The sequence below is a fragment of the Nicotiana tabacum genome, chromosome 23, assembly GCF_000715075.1.
Source record: "Nicotiana tabacum cultivar K326 chromosome 23, ASM71507v2, whole genome shotgun sequence".
In the NCBI taxonomy this organism is placed as follows: Eukaryota; Viridiplantae; Streptophyta; class Magnoliopsida; order Solanales; family Solanaceae; genus Nicotiana; species Nicotiana tabacum.
Genome location: NC_134102.1, coordinates 97,598,517 through 97,620,109, shown reverse-complemented (window position 1 = coordinate 97,620,109; position 21,593 = coordinate 97,598,517). Strand labels below are relative to the sequence as shown.

The following is a 21,593-nucleotide window of genomic DNA, read 5'->3' as shown; positions in this document are numbered from 1 at the left end:
AGAAATTAATTCTATATGAAAATACTAATTTTCCAACAAAATCTGAAATTGCACTCAAAAATCGCTCGTGGGGCCCACATCTCGGAACCCGACAAAAGTTATAAAATATGAACACCCATTCAACCACGAGTCCAACCATACAAATTTTACCAAATTCCGACACCAACTGGACCCTCAAATCTTCAAATTTAACCTAGAGGGTTTTCAAACTTTTCCAACTTAAATCACCAATTAAATGTTAAAAACAACCATGGATTCGGGTAATTTGACCAAAATTGAGATAAGAACAATTACCCCATTGTTTTCCTTGAAAATCTCCCGAAAATCGCCTCTCCACGAGCTCCAAATTAGTAAAAATAAAATCGGACTTTTGTCCCATTTTAAGAACTTAAACATTCTATCCAGGCTCCTCTCCTTCACGAACACGACCATTGCCTCGCGTTCACGAAGCACAAAATTGTGCTGCCCAAAATTCCTCCTTCGCGAACGCGAAGACACCCTCGCGAATGCGATACCTTACAAGGCTTGGCCTTCGCGAACGCGTCCCGATAACCGCAAATGCGATGCCTTATCGCCTGGTGCCCATCCTGCCTTGACCTTTTTATACGAACGCATGTACACTCTCGCGATCGCGATGCACACAACCCCCAACCTTTCACGAACGCAGCTCCCCATTCGTGAACACGAAGGCTAAAATCTCCCAGGCCAAGTTTTTCTCGTTAGGAATGCAATGCTCTAATCGCGAACGCGAAGCACAAACACTCTGCAGCCCACATCCTTCTACGCGAACGTGATAACTCCTACGCGTTCCCAATGAACAACACCAGAACTAGCAACAGTAGTAGCAAGACATGAAGAAATGATTCGAAACCATCTCGGAACTCACCCGAGGTCCCCGGGACCTCAAACAAATACTCCAACAAGTCCTAAAACATCATATGAACTTAGGTAAAACCTCAACTCACATAAAACAACGCGAAAAGCACGAATCATACCCTAATTCAAGCATAATGAAACTAAGAAATTCTAACTTTCGCATTCGATGCCGAAACCTATCAAATCAAGTCCAATTGACCTCAAATTTTGCACACAAGTCATAAATGACATAACGGACCTATTTTCTGAATCGGATTCTGACCCCGATATCAAAAAGTCAACTCCCCGGTCAAATTTCCAAACTTAAATTTCTGTTTTAGCCATTTCAAGCATAATTTAGCTTCGGACTTCCAAATAATTTTTCGGACACGCTTCTAAGTTTAAAATCACCCGACCAAGCTATTAGAATAATCAAAACTCTATATCGGGGTCGTTTACACATATGTCAACATCCGGTCAACCTTTTTAACTTAAATTTTTATCTTTGAGACTAAGTGTCTCAATTAATTTCGAAACCTCACCGGACCCGAACCAATTACCCTGACAAGTCACAAAATAACTTTAAAGAACAAATTGAGCAGTAAATGGGGGAACGGGGCTTTAATACTCAAAACGACCGACCGGGTCATTACACAATGATAGCCCATTTGCATAACCAAAGCCGAGTGTCGAGCAGGGTTGAGCCTGAGCCATCCCGGGAAGTCACCCGCAAAAATGAACCGATCACAGAGAGGCCGAATGAAAATGAATCGGGGACTAACACTGAGATCATAAAAATGCTCCAGTAATTGACAAAATGAATAGAATCGGGGAAGAAGAAAATCGAAGCCAATGACAAAAAGGTGAAAACCTACAATTCTAGGGTCGACCAAATTCCAGGAGCACCTCCGATATTGAAAGGCCTGGATTCCAAGAAGTTTGTTCAAAAACCTTTTTCTCCGAGCGCGGCACTGAAGCCGATCCTAAAGATGTTCCGCATGCCCAAGATTCCTAAGTAAAACGAAATGACCAACCCAAATGAGCATGTGACTTCCTACACATGCGCCATCAAAGAAAATGACTTGTAGAATGACAAGCTAGAGTCTGTCCTGCTGAAAAAGTTCGGGGAAACTCTGTCCAAGGGAGCTATGATATGGTATCACAATCTACCTCCTAATTCTATTGACTCATTTGCTATGCTTGTAGATTTCTTCGTAAAAGCACATACCGGGGCTATCAAGGTTGAGACCAGGAAGTCAGACCTTTTCAAAGTGAATCAGAGGGATAATGAGATGCTCAGGGAATTGGTGTCTCAGTTTCAAATGGAACGGATGGACTTACTTCCGGTCGCAGACAATTGTGCCGTTCAAGCCTTCACCCAGGGACTCGACGCTCAAAGCTCGTTGGCTTCACGACAATTGAAACAAAATCTGGTAGAGTACCCGGCTGTCACTTAGGTCGACGTGCATAATCAGTATCAATCAAAAATCAGGGTCGAAGACAATCAACTCGGGGCCCCTTTCGGGTCCGTTTATCCCGTCAAAATGGTAGACAGAGTCAGGAGAGACGTTGATCATGAACTAAGGTCGAACATCGATCGGTATCATCCATACAATGGATACCAAAGAGGTAGTAGCCTGGGCAAAACCCTGTGAAAAGTGAAAGAAGAAGTGATCGAAGTCAAAACAATCAGGGACTCATGAGTAAAAATAGTTTCGACGGGCCCATCGGGCCAAAGAAAGCGCCAAGGCTATTGAAGTATAACTTTAACGTCGTCGCCGCCGCCATCGTATCTGCCATTGGATGTATCAAAGACACCAAATGGCCTCGACCTCTACAATCTGATCCAGCCCAAATGGATCCTAACCTAATGTGCAAATATCATGGAACTTACGGTCACAGGACGGAAGATAGCCAACAATTAAGAGAGGGAGTAGCCCGGCTATTCAATAACGGGCATCTCGGAGAGTTACTGAACGATCGAGCCAAGAACTACTTTAGGAACAGAGATTCTAGTAAATAGATCGAACCGAAGGAACCACAGCACATCATTAACATGATCATCGGTGGGATTGATGTTTTCCAAGGGCCGATGCTGAAGCGCACCAAAGTATCTATCACAAAGGAAAAATGGACTCGCGATTATGTGCTGGAGGGAACCTTGCCCTTCAACGACGAAGACGCTTAGGGCATCATGCAACACCACAACGATACACTGGTAATATTAGTACTTATGAATAAATCTCGAGTTAAGCATATGTTAATTGATCCAGGTAGCTCGGCCAATATCATCAGATCGAGGGTCGTGGAACATCTCGGCCTACAAGATTAGATCGTGTCTACGGTCCGAGTCCTAAACGGGTTCAACATGGAATGTGAGACCACTAAAGGGGAGATAACATTACCGGTGAACGTTGTCGGGACCTTTCAGGAAACAATGTTCTACATGATTGAAGGGGACATGAGGTACAATTCTTTGTTCGGGAGACCATGGATTCACAACATGAGGGCGGTACCCTCGACTCTACACCAGGTATTGAAGTTCCCGATGCTGGAAGGAATAAAAATAGTTTACGGAGAACAACCGGCCGCAAAAGAGATGTTCGCGGTCGACTAGGTGGTCTCGATCCACACTTTCGACACCAAAGGAGCTGGGTCCGGTCACCAAGGGAGAAACCAAATAGCAACTGCTAACATCGACTCCGTCTTAACCGGAGAAGCGGGAGATGGATTAGGATGACGACTACGTGGTTCCCAGGTCTTTCATAGCTCCCGACGATTCCGACGCTTCCAAATCAACGATCGAGGAACTAGAGCAAGTCGTACTGATCAAACACTTGCCCGATCAAAAGGTATACCTGGGCACGGGGTTGAATCCTGAGCTCAGGAAAAACCTCATTCAATTTCTTATAACTAACGAAGATGTTTTTGCTTGTTCCCACCTTGATATGACAGGATCCCGCCAGAAATAACCACTCACATGCTAAGCCTGGACCCGAAGTTTCACCTGGTCAAGCAGAAGATGAGATCCCAGTCCAAGGTCAAACATGCTTTCATCAAGGACGAGCTATCTAAACTCCTTAAAATAGGGTCCATCCGGGAGGTTAAATACCCAGACTAGTTAGCAAACGTAGTAGTAGTCCCCAAAGAGCTGAACAAATTAAGAATGTGTGTAGACTATAAAGACTTGAATAAAGCGTGTCCCAAGGACTCTTTCCCTTTGCCTAACATCAATCGCATGATCGATGCAACGAGCGGCCATGAGATTCTCAGTTTTTTCAATGCTTATTCTGGGTACAACCAAATTCGGATGGACCCGGGTGATCAGGAAAAAACTTCCTTCATCACCAAGTACGGCACCTACTGCTATAATGTGATGTCATTCGAACTAAAAAATGTCGGTGCCATTTACCAACGCCTAGTAAATCGGATGTTCGAAGAACAAATAGGAAAATCAATGGAGGTTTACATTGACGATATATTGGTTAAGTCCCTACGAGCAGAGGACCATTTGAAACATTTGCAGAAAACCTTTAGCATATTGAAGAAATACAATATAAAGCTGAACCCGGAGAAATGTGCATTCAGAGTCGGGTTCGGTAAATTCCTCGGATTCATGGTATCCAACCGAGGAATCGAAATCAACCCGCAATAAGATCAAGGACATCGAAGATATCAGTGATGTGGACAACGTGAAGGCCGTACAAAGGTTAACTAGATGCATAGCCGCCTTGGAATGAGTTATTTCGAGGCTATCCGACAAGAGCCACCGCTTCTTCTCACTGTTGAAGAAAAACAATAATTTCTCATGGACCCCGGAGTACCAACGGGCCTTAGAAGAGCTCAAGCGATATCTATCGAGCCCATCGCTGCTTCACACTCCGAAGACAGACGAACAGCTATACATGTACTTGGCAATATCGGAGATAGCGGTAAGTGGAGTCCTAGTCCGCGAAGAGAAAGGTACGCAATTTCCAATTTAATATGTGAGCAGGACTCTTGGCGAGGACGAAACTAGGTACCCTCACCTAGAAAGGCTGGCGCTCGCTTTGCTAAGTGCCTCTAGGAAACTATAACCATACTTTCAATGTCACCCCATATGTGTCGTAACCATTTACCCATTGAGGAATGTAATGCATAAACCCGAGATCTCGGGACGGTTGGCCAAATGGGTCGTAGAGATCAGTGGGTATGATATCGAATAGTGGCCTCAGACTACCATTAAGTCTCAAATTTTGGCAGACTTTGTGGCCGACTTTACACTGGCCATAATAATCGAGGTCGAAAGAGAGTTGTTGTTGATCTTAGGGACTTCTTTGGGAATCTGGACCCTTTTTATGAATGGCGCCTCGAATGCGAAGGGGTCTGGACTTGGAATTGTCATGAAACCACCTGCAGGTAAAGTAGTTAGACAATCTATTAGGACTATAAAATTAACTAAAATTAAGGCAGAGTATGTGGCCATGATTGCAGGTCTCAAACTTTCCAAAATCTTGGGGGCAGAGATGATCGAAGCTAAGTGCGACTCCCTCCTTGTAGTGAACCAAGTTAGTGGGACGTTCGAAGTTAGAGAGGAACGAATGCAAAGATACCTGCATAAACTGCAGGTAACGTTACATCGGTTCAAGAAATGGACTCTAAAACATGTGCCTCGGGATCAAACCAGCAAGGCCAATGCCCTTGCTAACTTGGGATCATCGGTTGATGACGATGATCTCAACTCGGGGACGGTCATACAACTTATGAGATCGGTAGTGGAAGAAGGTCACGCCGAGATAAACTCAACAAGCCTAACTTCGGACTAGAGAAACAAATATATAGAATATTTGAAGACCGAAAAACTGCCTTCGGACCCTAAGGAATCGAGGACTCTGCGTACGAAGGCGGCCCAGCTCAGCTTGTCCGAAGACGGAACATTATTCTGGAGAATGTTCGATGGCCCACTCGCAATATGTCTAGGACCCGAATACACCAAGTATGTTCTGAGGGAAATCCACGAAGGCACCTGCAGAAATCATTCGGGCACCGAATCATTAGTTCAGAAAATAAACAGAGCCGGATACTATTAGATCGACATGGAAAAAGACACGAAGGAGTTCATATGAAAATGTGACGGATGTCAAAGTCATGCCCCGATGATTCATCAGCACGGGGAGCTGCTACATTCGGTCTTGTCGACCTTGCCGTTCATGAAATGGGGGATGGACATCGTCAGCCCCCTTCCCTGGGCACCCGACAAGGCTCAATTTATATTTTTTATGACTGACTATTTTTCTAAATGGGTGGAAGCCCAGGTATTTTTGAGAAAGTCAGGGAAAGGAAGTCATTGATTTTATCTGGGACCACATAATATGTCGGTTCGGAATTCCGGCCGAGATCGTGTATGGCAATGGAAAGCAGTTCATCGGCATCAAAGTAAGCAAGTTTCTCGAATATCTTAAGATCAAAAGAATCATGTCAACACCATATCACCCTAGTGGGAATGGGAAAGCGGAGTCCACGAACAAAACCATACTCCAAAATCACAAAAAAAGATTGACCGACGCCAAAGGAAAATGGAAAGAAATCTTGCTCGCGGTCCTATGGGCTTACCATACGACCTCGAAGTCAAGGACAGGGGCCACCCCGTTCTCGTTGGTATACGATGCCGAAGCTCTAATACCGGTCAAAGTCGGAGAACCAAGTCTCAGGTTCCAGCATGCAACCGAAGAATCAAACAACGAGATCATGAATACGTGCCTGGAACTGTTAGATGAAAGGCGCAAAGCCGCCCTAGTCCGAATGGCCGCCCAAAAATAACGGATCGAGAGGTATTACAATCGAAGAGTCAACCTTCGACACTTCAATGTCAGGGACTTAATGTTGAGTAAGGTCACATTAAACACCCGGAACCCGAACGAAGGGAAGTTGGGACCAAACTGGGAAGGCCTGTATCAAATTATCGAGATCACCGGAAAAGGGTCGTATAAACTCAAAGCAATGAACGTTGAGCGACTACCGAACAACTGGAATATAACTCACTTGAAATGATGTTATTGCTGAGGTACGACCCCGTTTACTTCTTTTATTTACTTACATTTTGGACTAACACTTGCAGGTAACCGTCAAAGAACGATAAATTTTTTTGGCCTGAAAGCACGTGTTGCACCTTTTTTCCATTGAACCGGTTTTGTCCCAAATGAGTTTTTCGGAAAGGTTTTTAATGAGACAACAGTGGATCGTGCTAACTTAGAAATAAAGGTCGGTTGTCAACAGTATCCGAGACTTCTCTATGATCGGCCTCGAACACTAAGGGCATCACCCTCAGATGACGATTATGTCAAGGAAAGAAACTTTGTGCTCGAATAGTCTAGGCTCGATCGATAGGATTTACTGTAAGGGCCAAATGATAGAATGAACTGTGCCCACATATACTGCCCGAGCCCAGACACAAAGCTTGAACACATGTGTAACCTTGCATATTACGCACAAAAGTGAAAGGAAGTTTCTACCTTGCGGATAAATATTTTGCCCTTTGAAAATTTTTCTTTCTTACATTTGATCCCCTAAAGAGATCGAGCCCAAGGGCCACCTCACTCAGGGACTGTCGCCCAAGGCATATTGGGATAGACCGAGATAATGAAGCCCGGGGGCACAAAGCTTATTTGGCAATGCCCGAACTTTAAAGGCTATGGCCACCCCCATTCGAGAATGGTTATCTCGGTTAAGCCCAAATGACTCGAGGTAACAAGTCCACTGGGCAACACCCGAACTAGAAAGGTTGTGGCCGTCTTAAAACGGCTCGGAGACGTCCGAGACCCGTAACCAAAAAAAGGACCTTCAAAATTTCTAAACCGATTCAAAAGGATAACCTCGGCGAATTGTAATCTAAAAAATTCTAAGTACTTTGGGGAAAGCTTCCAGTCATACCGAGCCCCCAATGAGATTTAAACAAAATAATATCGAGAGAAAGGCATGTTCGAACCTCCGAACAAGACCTAACTACTACGTGCTAAGGCATTTGATCTCTTTACAATCACAAGGAAAAAAGAAAAATGAAACGAGCTTAAAAACTATCAAAGGGAAAAAGAGCCTTATGGCCTTGAAAAAAAGTACAAAAATACAAAAACAAGAAAAATATACAAGGTACTTAAACGGCTTGGTCTCCACCGGAGCCCGCCTCGTCGCCGAGACCATCAGAGTCTTTTTCACCCCTAGATCCATCCGAACCCTCGGAGTCTTATTTGTCCTTGGGATATGCCAATTTATTGGCCTCGTCTTCGAGCCCCTTAGCATTTTCGACCTCGGCCAACAAATCAAAACCCAGAGCATGAACTTTCTCGAGGGCCTCCCTTCGAGACTGCCACTTCACATACTCAAAAATATCTTTCATGCGGTCCTGGGTTGCCTCGACAATGGCTTTATACTGAGCTACCATCTCGTCGGCAACAACTTTGGTTACATCAACTGCCGACTTGGCCGCCTTAAGCTCTCTCTCGATCAGAAAATAAGAGTGTAGCTCCTCAATCTTTAGGGACTGTGCCTCAGCTTCTCCCTCTTCGCTCGAAGCTAGACCTCCGTCGAGGTCAACTGCGCCCCGACAGTCTCCTTTTCTAAGGCCAGGTGGTCCACTCTTTGGCCTCGACCTTAACTGCATCCATCTCGACTCGGAGCTAGTCGATCCGATAAATCTTCTATTTAACCTGCGGGTTCTGACCATTAGACATCGTGTCTAGCTGATCGTCACTAACTTCAAAAAATTTTACCAATTCAACCAGGTCGGCGTGTTCTTTCCGAGCCACTTCCAACTCAGCTCGAAGGCTTTTAGCCTCTCCTTCATGCTGCTCGCTGAGAAGTTTGTACGTGTATCTCTTCTCAGTAAACTCTCTGAATGTGGCTTTGAGTCAGTTCAGCTCATCCCGATACCGAAGGAAAGTTTCTTGGTGAAGCATCGAGGCCTACAAATATGGAGAAAAATATTAGGATTATCAATGAATTAATTCAAGTATAAAAGGAGAAATTGAAATAATCGAGAGTTATCTAAAGTTACCCGGTTCAGTGCATGTTGTGCTTCGTTGAACAGGCAGTGTATGTCAACCTCATTCATTTTGGCATGGTCTTCATCGGTCAACAGGCACCGGAGGTAACTGGCCACCCCTACGGGCGCGGAAAGAACCCGGACATCCTCCGGAACGGTAATGACAATGGACCGCTTCCGATCAGGATCCACACTCGGGGAAGGGAACCGGTTGACCAATTTAGGGCTCGAGTTAGGCCCGCCTGCCCCCGAGGTCGGACTCTCCCTCGGTACCTCTATGTCACCCAATCCGGTGACGTCTTCCATGACGATGGAATCCATGCCATAAAAAAAGTAGCAGAGTGGGTCGTCCACTTCGTGGGCCCCTTGTTGGGGAGCTCTTTCATCGTTTGGGCCTCGTTGTACATGGACTCGATGAACGAGGATGACTCGGTGATGTCTATCACACCGAGTGCCTCCTTCGGGGCACTACCCGCGGCCCCGGGAAGCCTTGGCTCTGGTCTCCTCATCGACCTCCCTAACATGGGGTAGATCTGCCTCATGGATCTCTGGCTCGGAGGCCCCCTACTTTTCAAGCTCCGGCAGCTTGCGGGCCACTAGAATAAAAGGTTCTTCTTCTTCGGATTCGTCCCTCAGCCGATAGAGCGAATTTGCTGGTGCTCGGGCGCTGGTTTTTTCTCTTGACTTGCGCACCAGCCTTCTTCTTATTTTCTTTTTCTCCGAGCTAGGGGAACTGGGAGCCCTCTTCCTCTTCTTCTCTTCGGCATGTTTTGGAACAGGGGACTCGGTAGGAAAGTATTCGCCACCAACTGGAGGCCTCAACTCGAAATCATTGGATAAACCGGCAAAAAGAAGTAAAGGGAGTAAGGACTTAATGTAGAAAGGAGAATCCTAATACTACCTACTCGCGAAAGAAGTCTCACCGTGGAAACGGGCCTCCCAAGGGCCCTTCGAGAGTTTGCGCCACGAGTGTTCGGAGAAGGGCATCTGAGATACGATACCCTCGACACACTCCTTGAGTTGAGGGACAGTATTTGGGACCCGAGCGACGGCTGCACTACCACAAAGCACCGATAAGGAAAAAAGAGGTAAGTATGAAATCGACATTCGAAAGTAAGTTATACTTATGTGATGTATTCCACTTCTCGGGAATGGCCTACACTCAGCTGGGATCAGGTCTGAAGTCCTCACTCGGACAAAGCGGCCTTGCCATCCCGGTCCTCATTAATACTTGAGAATGGGGCTTTACTAGCCCGATGCACAAGCTTTATCAGCCCCCCCTCCCCCCCGGGAAGATTCGGGGACTGTATAAGCAAAGAATATGGTCGATGGTGAACGAGCACCCATCGATTTCTTTCACAAAGAACCGGAGAAAGATCACGGTCCTCCAAAGCGATGGATGAATCTGCCTAGGCACACGTTGCACCTTCTGCAGAAATCTAAGATGACCGGGTCCACCGGTCCCAGTGTAAATAGATAAGTGTAAACACTTAAGTATCCCTCTACATAGGTGGTAATGGCTTCATCGGGGCCGGGGATCACTATGTCTTTATCAGCCCATTTATAATTTTTTCAGACCGTAGGGAGGACCTCTTCGGTAATCGAGCAGATGTATCTCGACACCTCCTCACACCGGCCCTGTACGGAGGAAGGCTTTTTGACCTTGAAATCGACATTGACCGAGCATCCCCCGTGGATGAACATTTTCAAAGGGGGTTCAGGTACTAGTTCATCAACGGCCGCATGCGAAACGGTCTCCTCGGTCTCAGTAGCCGTCCGCGGAGTAGAGGGAGCTTCTTTTTAGGGAACGGTTTTGGAAGTCTTTGCCATTTCTTTAGAAAATGGAGGAAAATCTGAGAAAAGCCGAAGAAAGAAAGGAAGTTGAAGGATTAGACTTATTGGCTTGAGATGAAGATGGGTAAAAATTCTTGTAAAAGACCTCGAATAACCGGGGTAAAAGTGCTAAAGAGTATCGAAATCTTAAAGGTACGAGGGTAGAAGGTTTGGACGTAAAGTTAAAATGAACAAAGGATGGGTTATTTATAGTAGTTCAGCGACGTTTTGAATCTAGGGACGCCGACCGGCGGCTGACATGCATTTAATGCCATTATGACTTGACTGACGAGATGTTTCGCTTGTTTTGTCGTTTCTCTCACGGTGTATGGGAGTAAGAATCGGAAGCTCGTGTCGTTTCTCGTCATTTACTCTCCGAAAAATGAGCGGCTATTTGTATACAGATAAAATCGAGCTCATGGTGCATATCCGACAAAATAAGTCGGGCTCGAGACATGGCAACAAGGGACAGAAATCGAGTCAAAGTCCCACCGAACCAGAACCCCGGGGCATGACACTGCCTTCAAGAATATCGAGGCCATGGTCCCAGAATCGGTCCTAGCATCAAACGACTTCGAAGAATATTGCCAGATAATCCAACATAGCCAATAGAAGACCGAAATATCCGTGACCGGCCGAATATTATGGCGGGGATCTCGGAACGTATCGGTAAGGTACCGGCAATTAGTGAATCAGAAAATCTTTACCTTTTATAGAGTTGTACCTAAAATAGGACTCCCCTACTATATAAAGGGGGTCTGATAATTCATGAAACATATTGTAACATGCATTCAAAAGCAATTATATTATTATTTCTTTTTGTCTCCAGCTCTTGTTCTTTTTCATCTCGGTCTTGGTGAACTCGGTTCGAGAGTGGCTATTTCATTAAGGCTGAAACTATCCAACTCGTGTGGTATGAATTTATTTTATCTTTGTTTATTCAATAGCAATTCAATTTATCGCTTTGTATCAAATTAATCCGCATCCTTAAAACCACTTATAAATTTAAGTTTTATCCGATTTTGAGGGTAAACACACATTTAATACCATGATTTCACACCCAAGGACTAATAATACATTTAGAGATTGAAGTAAAACGTAACTAAATCTTCTTTTATTTTATTTTCTATGTGTAATATTCGCACCTTATGACGTTTGTTATCAAATATATATTCTTGCTTATCTTATATAAATGCACATCCATTTTAACTTTATATTTCTACACTTATGGATATGCTAGACTTTCGACGCACAATTTTCACTTTCATATAACAATTATCAATGAATATGCTTAAGCCGATTCCTTGAATCACTTTGAAATGTCTTTTTCCCCACAGCATAACTAAATTTATAGGTATATACTTATCTTTTTTTCAACTATAAGGATTAAATATCCTTTTTTAAACTCTCAAAAAATAAGGAATATTATGCCAAGGGGACAGGCGTAAGAGTTATTTTTGATGAAAACTACTCTCCTAATGATTTAAAGTATTATGAGAAGAGAGAAAAAATATATTACAACTTTCAATTTTGGATGGAAGTGATCCACACCTTAATTTCGATTTCCCCCAAATATAGGGACTGCTCTATGATTCAGCTTTTTATTCTCCCACATCGGGTAACTTGTAAAATCATTAAGTTGCTATTATTCATATTCACTGCTAATCGTCGTCACCGTCCATCATTATCAACTATCACCATGCACCATGCATCATGCACTATGCACCATCCGTCACTACGATACTCAACTACAACTACCACTACCTACCACCACCATCCTAAACCATTGCTGCTACCATCCACCATTATCGACTATCCCCACCTCCACCATTATTGACTATCACCACTTATTACCCACATTTTTATCAACTACTACCACCCAACGCCCTCAACACCACCACCAAATCATTCTCAACTACCCACACACCCACCTCAACTACCACCACTAACCACCACCTTCACCATCATCAACCATAGTCGTTATTACTCGCCATTTTAGAAATATTATGTTGATAGGACATTAGGTTAATTAGTATTTTATTTCTATCTGAATTTATATTTATTAACTTTTTAAAAAAAAAAAAAAATTTACACATTCAGATATTGAAAAACAAACATTGTTAATTATTTAGTATTCAGATCTTAATACACATCTTGATATTCAGATATGCATTCAGACTCAGATATTTTAATCTTTATACATATCTTAAAATTCAGATGTGCATCCAGATTGAGACGCTTTAATCTTAAAACATATAAATGAGGCCCGATTGCACCGAATATATGTACTATCTAATTTGGTGGTAATATATATAATTAATCTTATAGATCTTGTAAATTTTCTGTGAAAAAATCTTGGCCAAATAGGCTTTAAAATTTGAATTAAAAATATTAAAATTTAAAAGTTTCTAAACAAAATAAACACAAACATGCCAAATAAAGAATGAATGAGTTTATTCGGGAGGAGGAGTTATAGTTTAATCAATATGTATAGCTGCGTATAATCAATGTATCATCTATTTATACCGACTAAAAAAAGCAAACCGCAAATTTGGACGACTATTTGTATAACAATCCCTAGTTTAATTCGGATCATATTAAATGGAACTGAATTAAGAAGAGGTTATCCCAGCAAGAGAAAAAATTACTTTTTTTTATTACTACTATTTCTTTTGGCCAAACACCTCAAATTTAATATAAAACGTGATTTTAAGATGAAAACTGTGTATAAGGGGCTCTAAAAACTTGGTCAAAGAGACTATAAATTAAAATTAAAATATATACTTTGTAAAACTTAATTAAAATTTCTAAATATATAAAATGGGTTTTTTTCCGAAACATACCAAAAAAAAAAGGAAAGAGTTTATACGGGAGGAGGAGTTTTAGTTAAATTCAAGAGTATTTTTTTACTATCAAAAGTTATTGGGATCTAAAGTTTGTTAAAATAACTGCTTGCAAAGCCCTCTAGAGTTTGTTCCTCAATGGTGTGACCGTGAAACTCTTTTTCAGCCTACAAAATCTTGAAAAGTTTTACTTATCTTGTAGCAATACATTGACCACCATGAAGATCTCGAGCTACCAGCTCAAACAGTTGATAGTATTTGGTTGTCCTAATCTGATGCTCAAGTATATACTCCTAATTTTATACTCTTCTCATGTATGGTTGTTGTTCATTGCCAACATTGAAGCTAAAAGCTTAAGGTTCATTAAAAGCCAATATCTCCTTTGACTCATTAGAAACCCCTGGCAGTGATTGGTACTCTCTAAATCTCACAAATTTTCTTGATAGCTTTGATAAGAAAGGCGTGGAAATCGAAGATTAGGGTAATAGGTTAGGTAGTCTAAATTGTTCATACCGATTAGTATGTACTCTCGCATTCTGTTGGTATTAGGTTTTTGTACTTGTCGTTTCTTTCATTTCGGTCATCTTATTATCTTGTTGTTATTTATGCTGCTTTTACATGATTTTTCGGTGTTGTCCCTTTTTGTTTTTCTTTTTATTAATGTGGTGCTCATACTTTTCTTAGTTGAGGGTCTATTGAAGGTAAGGTTTGCGTACACATGACCTCCCCGGATCCTACTATGCATGGGATTATATTGGAAATGTTGTTTGTTGTTCTTCCAATCACTCCTATGCAAGTAAACAATACAATTAGGCTCAAAACATCACGTGCACTTTAAGTATCACTATTGCTACATGTTATTTCTTTCGCTTTGTTTTCTTATTATAATTATCTTATTGTTGTACTGCTTGTTATTAGTGCTTTCTTTTCATCTTTCTTCGAGCCAGTGGTCTATCGGAAATAATTTTTTTACTTTCAAAGTAGGAATAAAGTTTGCATACACACTAACCTTCACATATCCCACTTATGAATTATATTGAATTTGTTGATATTGTTGTGGTTACTCGCATTGAAAACGTTACTTGCATTGTTCGTGTGTATCATGACATCTTAGACCACCGTCAGAGAATGTAAGAGGTTCTCCAATGCCACGTGCAAATTTTCTTCTATCAGTAAAACCATTTCAAAATACTCCATTGGTCGAGTACCATCTAATAATGGAGTATATTAAAAAAATATGTACCTCATAAAAAGACAAGCAGCTATAGCTTTTAGCCTAAAACCCTGATGTGATCTGGGGAGTACATGGTACCATCTTAGTTATGTCCTAGTTCATCGTGCTGCTAATATACAGCATTCAAAAGATACTTCTCCAAAAGAAGCGCCAATAATCATTCCCTACCTAACTAGGATTACCACATTGAGTAAAACAGAAATTTGAGCAAAATACATCAAGTTTGAACTCTACATTTACTAATTACCAACCAAAGGTGCACATTACACTTACAGGTTCATAACTTCAAAGGCACAGTTCGCTCCGACATATTTTATAACAGAAATCCTGTCTTATTTAGTAGACTATTATTTCTCTTTATTATTTACAAATGACTTATATTTTTTAAAATATTTGTTCATCATTTTCTTCCCTTCAATATTTGGATATTTTCTAGGAAATAAAATAACAATCCATACCTTTATAAATAAGATAATTTATAACTTAGATTTTATTAAAAAAATTCGTGTTCGATTATATTAATAACTGTAGGTGAATTAATACTTGTATTAGGAATAGTAAAATTATTTTTGTCCCTCAGTTGATTAACCTCAACCCTAAATCCTTCATAGATACTCAGGAGAATTAGTCTTAGCGGCTGAAGAGACCAAAGCACGATCCTTTACAAATTGGTGAATTTTGATTCGTAACAATAATTGTAGTCAAATTTATGATCTTTGATGGTCTTGACAATGTTGGAGAATTATCTATCTCCTGCTGCACTACACGTGGATCCCCACGGCATTGCCATGTCCTTCACACTTTATCATCTTCATCATCTACACTTTGAGTAAGCTCATTAGAGTACAAATTAGGGATGTTCCAGCTTGCACACGATCAACATTCCTAATACAAGAAGTAGTTGAAGAGGCAAAATTTGAAGTAGATAAATTCAGCTATTGTTTTTAAAGGGCCAAGGCTATCTGCAATAACATAAAATTGTTTCACACTGCGCATATATATTGACAAACGCTTGACAGACCTATTGGTTCTTTTCACAAAATACTTTGCCTTACAACTATTTTGAATTTTGCTAGCTTCTTTACACGTGGAGTAAAAAGATCACACAAAAACACAAGTCTTTACTTTTATTGGATCAAAAAAACTATTACTATAAAGCTATTGACAACACAACATTACTTTGTAAAATACTTCACTTCACTTCACTTCAAACTTTGCACGGGGATGTCCAATTCTAACATTGTTCCCCTCTTCATCATGTTGCTCGAAGAGATGATTAGACAAGTCAATGTTACCAATTTCTCTTCCCTTTAGCTGCAAATAAGACAAACAAACATACAAATTTTAGATCCTTTAGTCAAATAAAGGAAAAATATATCAGTATCATTTATGTTGTTACCAATTTACCCAAGAAAAGGTAGAGAAAACTTACTGACTCGGCTTTCCACCCTCTACCATAAACGAAATCTAGAGGCTCATACCCCCTACAATCAAATAACATCAAGGGGGCGAATTCTCTAGCTTTACTATCAGCCAAACTCAAAGGACGACCCGAGTCACGGACCATGGTGACGGTACCACTCTTTGCACAAAGTTTACACTGAAAAAAAAAGATTAGTAAATTTAAACCCTCTAGGGCTATACCTCAAAGTGAATGCAAGTTTAAAAGATCAATGCTTTCCTATGAATTTTATATGCAAAAGGAAAACTCTGTCAACCTAAGGTAAAAACTTGCACGCACCGGTTATTTACACCCGGCTTAGTTAAGTTAATCATAAAAAAACAAACTAAGATATATTAGGAGTCTTATTTTAAATAAATAAAAAAAAATTCAGAACAGATAATAGAGTCATAAACTCAAAGTAACTAAAAGCAGAAATATTAGGGTTGCCGTCACATCCTTAGCACCTTTTGTTAAAGAACTGTATTTGTAAAATAATTCCGGAGAAGATAAAATAACATATAAACAGAAATGTAAACGAAACAGAATTTAATCCGAACCCACTGAATTCACAGTGTTTCCTTAAGGAATTTAATCCCCTCCTAGTACCCAAGGTTGTGGATTATTTCTTCCCAAGATAGAACGAATTACACACTGGTGTAGCGATACTTCAAACACCAGTGTTTCAGCGAACACAAAGATCGGTTTCTTCAAATCTGAAGAGGTGCAAATTGTTCTTCAAAGCAAACTGTTCTTCAAATCTGAAGAGGTGCAAACTGTTTTGTAAAATGTCTTTTACAAAAAGTGAAGGGCATATACTATTACGTTTGGATTTAATATTAATATTCCGTTTACAAAAAACTGGATATTTAATAACAATTCTGTTAATATTTACTATTAACAAAGCCGAATCCTAGCCGAGCCGAGCGACGATGACGACGGCACGAGACTTGCCTTCTTCTTAACTCTTTAAGAGCTAGAAGAAGTACAATTGTATATATACCCATCAAAATCTTTTCCTCTTCCAATATGGGACAATATTCCTTTGTCAAGGAGGAAAACTCAAATATTTTCAATTTCCCTTCATTTCCCATTCACCCTCTTTTAAGCTACATTTAAGCTTTAAAACCCAATAATTTTAAGCTACATTTAAGCTTAAAAAACCCAACACCTTTTACTTTGCTGCAATCTTGTGTTTTCCTTCTTTCATTTCTCCATTTTAAATCAGAAGAGTAATTTTGAAGCTACAACGTGGTTGGGGAGTACGAACTAAGAGCAACGGATTGGAGCATGTAATATATTTGTTTAGCTTCATCCTTCTGTTATTTGAAGGCTGCAGAATATTTCTTCCACGTCTAAATTTTGTATTCTAATAAGTACATGTGCATATTGAGAGGATTAAATTTAGATTCATATATGGTGGATGTAAGAAAAGAAATTTTGCTTCTACGGTATAAATGAGTAGAGATGCAGTAGAGCCTATACTTTGGTTCAGTTAAGATTAAAATGTAGCAGGAGAACTTTTTCAAAGTTCGTAATGGCCAATGGTGGCCTTTGGGATAGGTTGACAGTACTATCTAGAAGATAACGAGGAATAGCTAGATTATTAAGTATTTTCATATTATTAATTAAGATTATGAGCAAATACATGGTAGTTAACTATGGTTAAGTACTATTAAGTTGTAATTAAATAAAGTAATATGTGTCATTTATTTATTAGTCGATCGTAAATACCAAGTGCAGAGGGTGCAGGGGAAAAAGCAAAAGGCAGTCAACCTACATCATATATGTAGGGGAAACAGGACATCACACCTAGCCGGTATGCTGAAACCCAAACTCACACAAGTTTCTTTGAGGGTGACTTCCCCACAATTCCCACACTTGAGCTGCACAAAAGAGAAAAAGTAATAACTTCATAACTTTCTCAAATAGTTAAGAAACAAATTAAATATAATTAGTCGTAAAATCTTACATATGGTTCATAAATATGATTCAAAGATATGCCAAATGTATCAAACAGAACAAATAGAGCACTTCTGTTATCATATCACGCTTCTAAGACTCGACAGAAACTAAACATTAATTTTAAAATTCCCTCACTTAAGCTGCGGTAAAGAGAAAAAGTAATAAATTTCATAACATTCTCAAATAATTAAGAAATAAATTTATTACAAGTAGTACTAACATCTTACATATAGTTCATAAATATGATTCTAAGATATGCCAAATGTATCAAACAGAACAAATCGAGCACTTCTATTATCACGCTTCTAAGACTCGATAGAAACTAAACATTAATTTTAAAAATTGCCACAATTAAGCTGCACAAAAGAAAAAAAAAGTAATAACGTCAAAACATTCTCAAATAATTACGAAATAAATTAAGTATAATTAGTCGTAAAATCTTACATATGGTTCATAAATATGATTCTAAGATATGCCAAATGTATCAAACAGAACAAATAGAGCTCTTCTAATATCACACTTCTAAGACTCGACAAAAATTAAAAATAACTTTAACGCGTTATTTTAACAGAAGCAATAAGCACAGAACAAGGATTTGGATCACGATTTTTATTACGTCTAATGCAAAGCGAAAGTAAACGGAGATCGTCTTACGAGTAAATTATTTGAAAATAGAGAGATCTCCCACCAAAAAAGAGTTGTAAAACAGAGTAGCACAAACGAAGTGCATGCGTATAAGTAGAAACTAGACAAAAATAAAACAGAGATTGATCTTACAAGTATTTCATTTGAAAACAGAGATTTCTCACCAAAAAAAAGTTGTAAAACGGAGCAGCACAAACTAAGTAATGCGTATAAGTAGAAACTAGACAAAAGTAAAACGGAGATCGATCATACGAGTAAATCATTTGAAAACAGAGATTTCTCACCAAAAAAAATTGTAAAACGGAGAAGCACAAACTGAGTACATGCGTATAAGTAGAAACTAGACAAAAGTAAAACGGAGATCGATCATACGAGTATATTATTTGAAAACAGAGAGATCTCTCACCAAAAAACAAAAGTTGTAAAACAGAGTAGTAGCCTCAACGAAGTACATGCATACAAGAAAAATAGAACCTATACCTTGAAAGAGTAGAGGAAATTAGCATCATTGACGCCCGCTTCTGGCTGCAGATTTGTCAGTTTTTCCATATCCGCACTGATCATCAGCAGAAACTTCACCATTTTTTAATGTGCGTCCAAAGTCGAAAAGCTTTTTCTGATTTTGTTTCTGTTTACAGGCTCTCGAAATGGTGCCGCAGAAAGGACTATAATGTAGTTATAGGCGTAATTCCTCTGTGTATGAGGTGAGATGATGACATCAGCTGACTGTTCCAGTGAAATGTGCGTGCTGTGAGTGGAGTATAAAATTTGGCAGCACTCTGATAAGGTATCACGTGGTTCGGTTGCTCGTTAGTGTAGTATCCTTTTTTACATTTTCTTTTTACTTTTTCATTCATTTGTTTGATCACTTCTATTTTTTTATTGGAAACAAAAGTTCAAATGCTTACAATAAAATGCTATAACAATATTATAAATCAATTTCTAATTATATTTGATTTTAAACTAAATACTCCGAAGAATATAAAAGTTACTCAATAAATCTTAATGTAGTAAAGTTGCACCAAAATAATAATTGTATTAGATTTCCTTCTAACATCTGTGCTTTCAAAGGCTCCTAGTAGATAGCAAACATGTTATCTTACTCTATTGTTGCTAGTGAATTTTGAGCCCTTATATTCGGTGGCGGAGCCAGAATTTTGGTTAAAGGGTGTCAAAATATATAAAAGTAAATATATCAGGAAATTAAGAGGAGTCGATACATAGTATATATACATATAATTTATTTTTTTACCTATCGACACAGTTTATTTTTTTCGCGAAGAGGTGTCATCTTCCTATAAGGTGGCTGTGCCACTGTAAGAGAATTTAACTTATAAAATCTTGACCAATAGACTAAATATGTGTTTTCTTGCACAATAAATGAACTTTTTTTATATTTGGCAATTGGTACTTCTATGCATGGGCGAAGCTACAGTGTAGCAAGGGTGGTCAACTGACCACCCTTCGTTCGAAAATGTCGGAAAATTAACACTGTATATATAGGTAAAATTTTGAATTTACATGCATTTAATACATATTGAACACCCTTGCAACAATGAAGAGTCATAGCTCAGTGGCAAAGGGTGGTCAAGAGGGCCTCATGGGCGCGGGTTCAAGCTTCACTCTCCACAATTTTTATTTTTTTTGTTCAAATTTGAACACCCTTGAAATATTTTCTAGCTTCACCGCTGCTTCTATGCCAGATAAAATGCTTTGCCATTCGTTGGTGGATGCTTGGGGCTCACCATTTGCCTAATGAGATTGTATTTTAGAGTTCTTCATGCGATAAAAACTTTGGAAATTTGAAATATACTATGTGCCAATAAATCGAACCTGGGAGGCAAGGGTTCAATACTACATAAAGTAGTAGTATGTTACTAATACCCATTTTTAAATTTCCTAAAATGCCCTTACCAGCATACTCAACACATACAAGCGGCTTTGCTGTTATTTTAGTAAAATATGGAGTCAATTCTGTTTTCCCCTCTTTTCTGTCTCCGCATCGTCAACGGTGTCTCCACCAACAACAACAGACATAAAATTGGGAAATAGGAGTAGATTAAACACAAACAACAATCTCTCTTCTTGGCGAGAACTTATTTTTCATTGTTCTTTCCTGTTCTTTTTTCTCTACATTTATTGTAAGCAGATATAAAATTGAAAAATGCGATGCTGATTTCAGTGCAAACCTTGGTGGAACTGTTGTTGGGTGAATTGTTATATTGTTTTAAGGTATTCGAAACAGATTTGGAAACCGAAATTGGGGTTTTTCGAAGAACGTTTTGAGATTTCGAAGAAGCGGAGGAGCAAAGCTTGCGGAGTGGAAATGGTTATGAGATTGCAATTGGATAAAAGCCTCTGTTACCGTCTCTAACTTCTTGAAACTCTCCTTCGCCAACAAAATTCTTCTATTTAGTTTCAATTCTCTGAAAAACTTGCTGGTTAAGGGAGAAATGACTGAAAATTTGAACACTTAAATCGGATGCCCTTATATCAGGGTAAATCTTGAACAATTGCACTATCGAAACGACATGGGTTCTATTTGGGAAGAAATTTGGGATTGGAATGAATGACCAAAAAGTCCCTTGTATAAGTGTAGGAAAGATTGAGGATTTGTAAATTGCTAGAGTTTCATCAGTTTTAGTTGAGTCTAGCTCCTACGTTCTAGTTACACTACTCCCTCCATTGCAATTGTAATATAATGTATGATTGAGCACGAATTTTTACGGGAAAAAAAAAAGAGTTTTTGATAAAACTAAA

General features: G+C 39.7%; 1 protein-coding gene across 1 annotated transcript; it reads right to left on the bottom strand.

The window, feature by feature from the left end:
* Positions 1-15,979: 15,979 nt before the first annotated feature.
* On the bottom strand, positions 15,980-19,415 carry LOC107814803 (uncharacterized). Its single transcript, XM_016640261.1, has 3 exons — positions 19,314-19,415; positions 16,215-16,382; positions 15,980-16,096 (listed from the first exon to the last, which is right to left on the bottom strand). Exons 1-3 carry the CDS (start codon positions 19,413-19,415, stop codon positions 15,980-15,982), a joined length of 387 nt encoding a protein of 128 aa, XP_016495747.1.
* Positions 19,416-21,593: the final 2,178 nt, after the last annotated feature.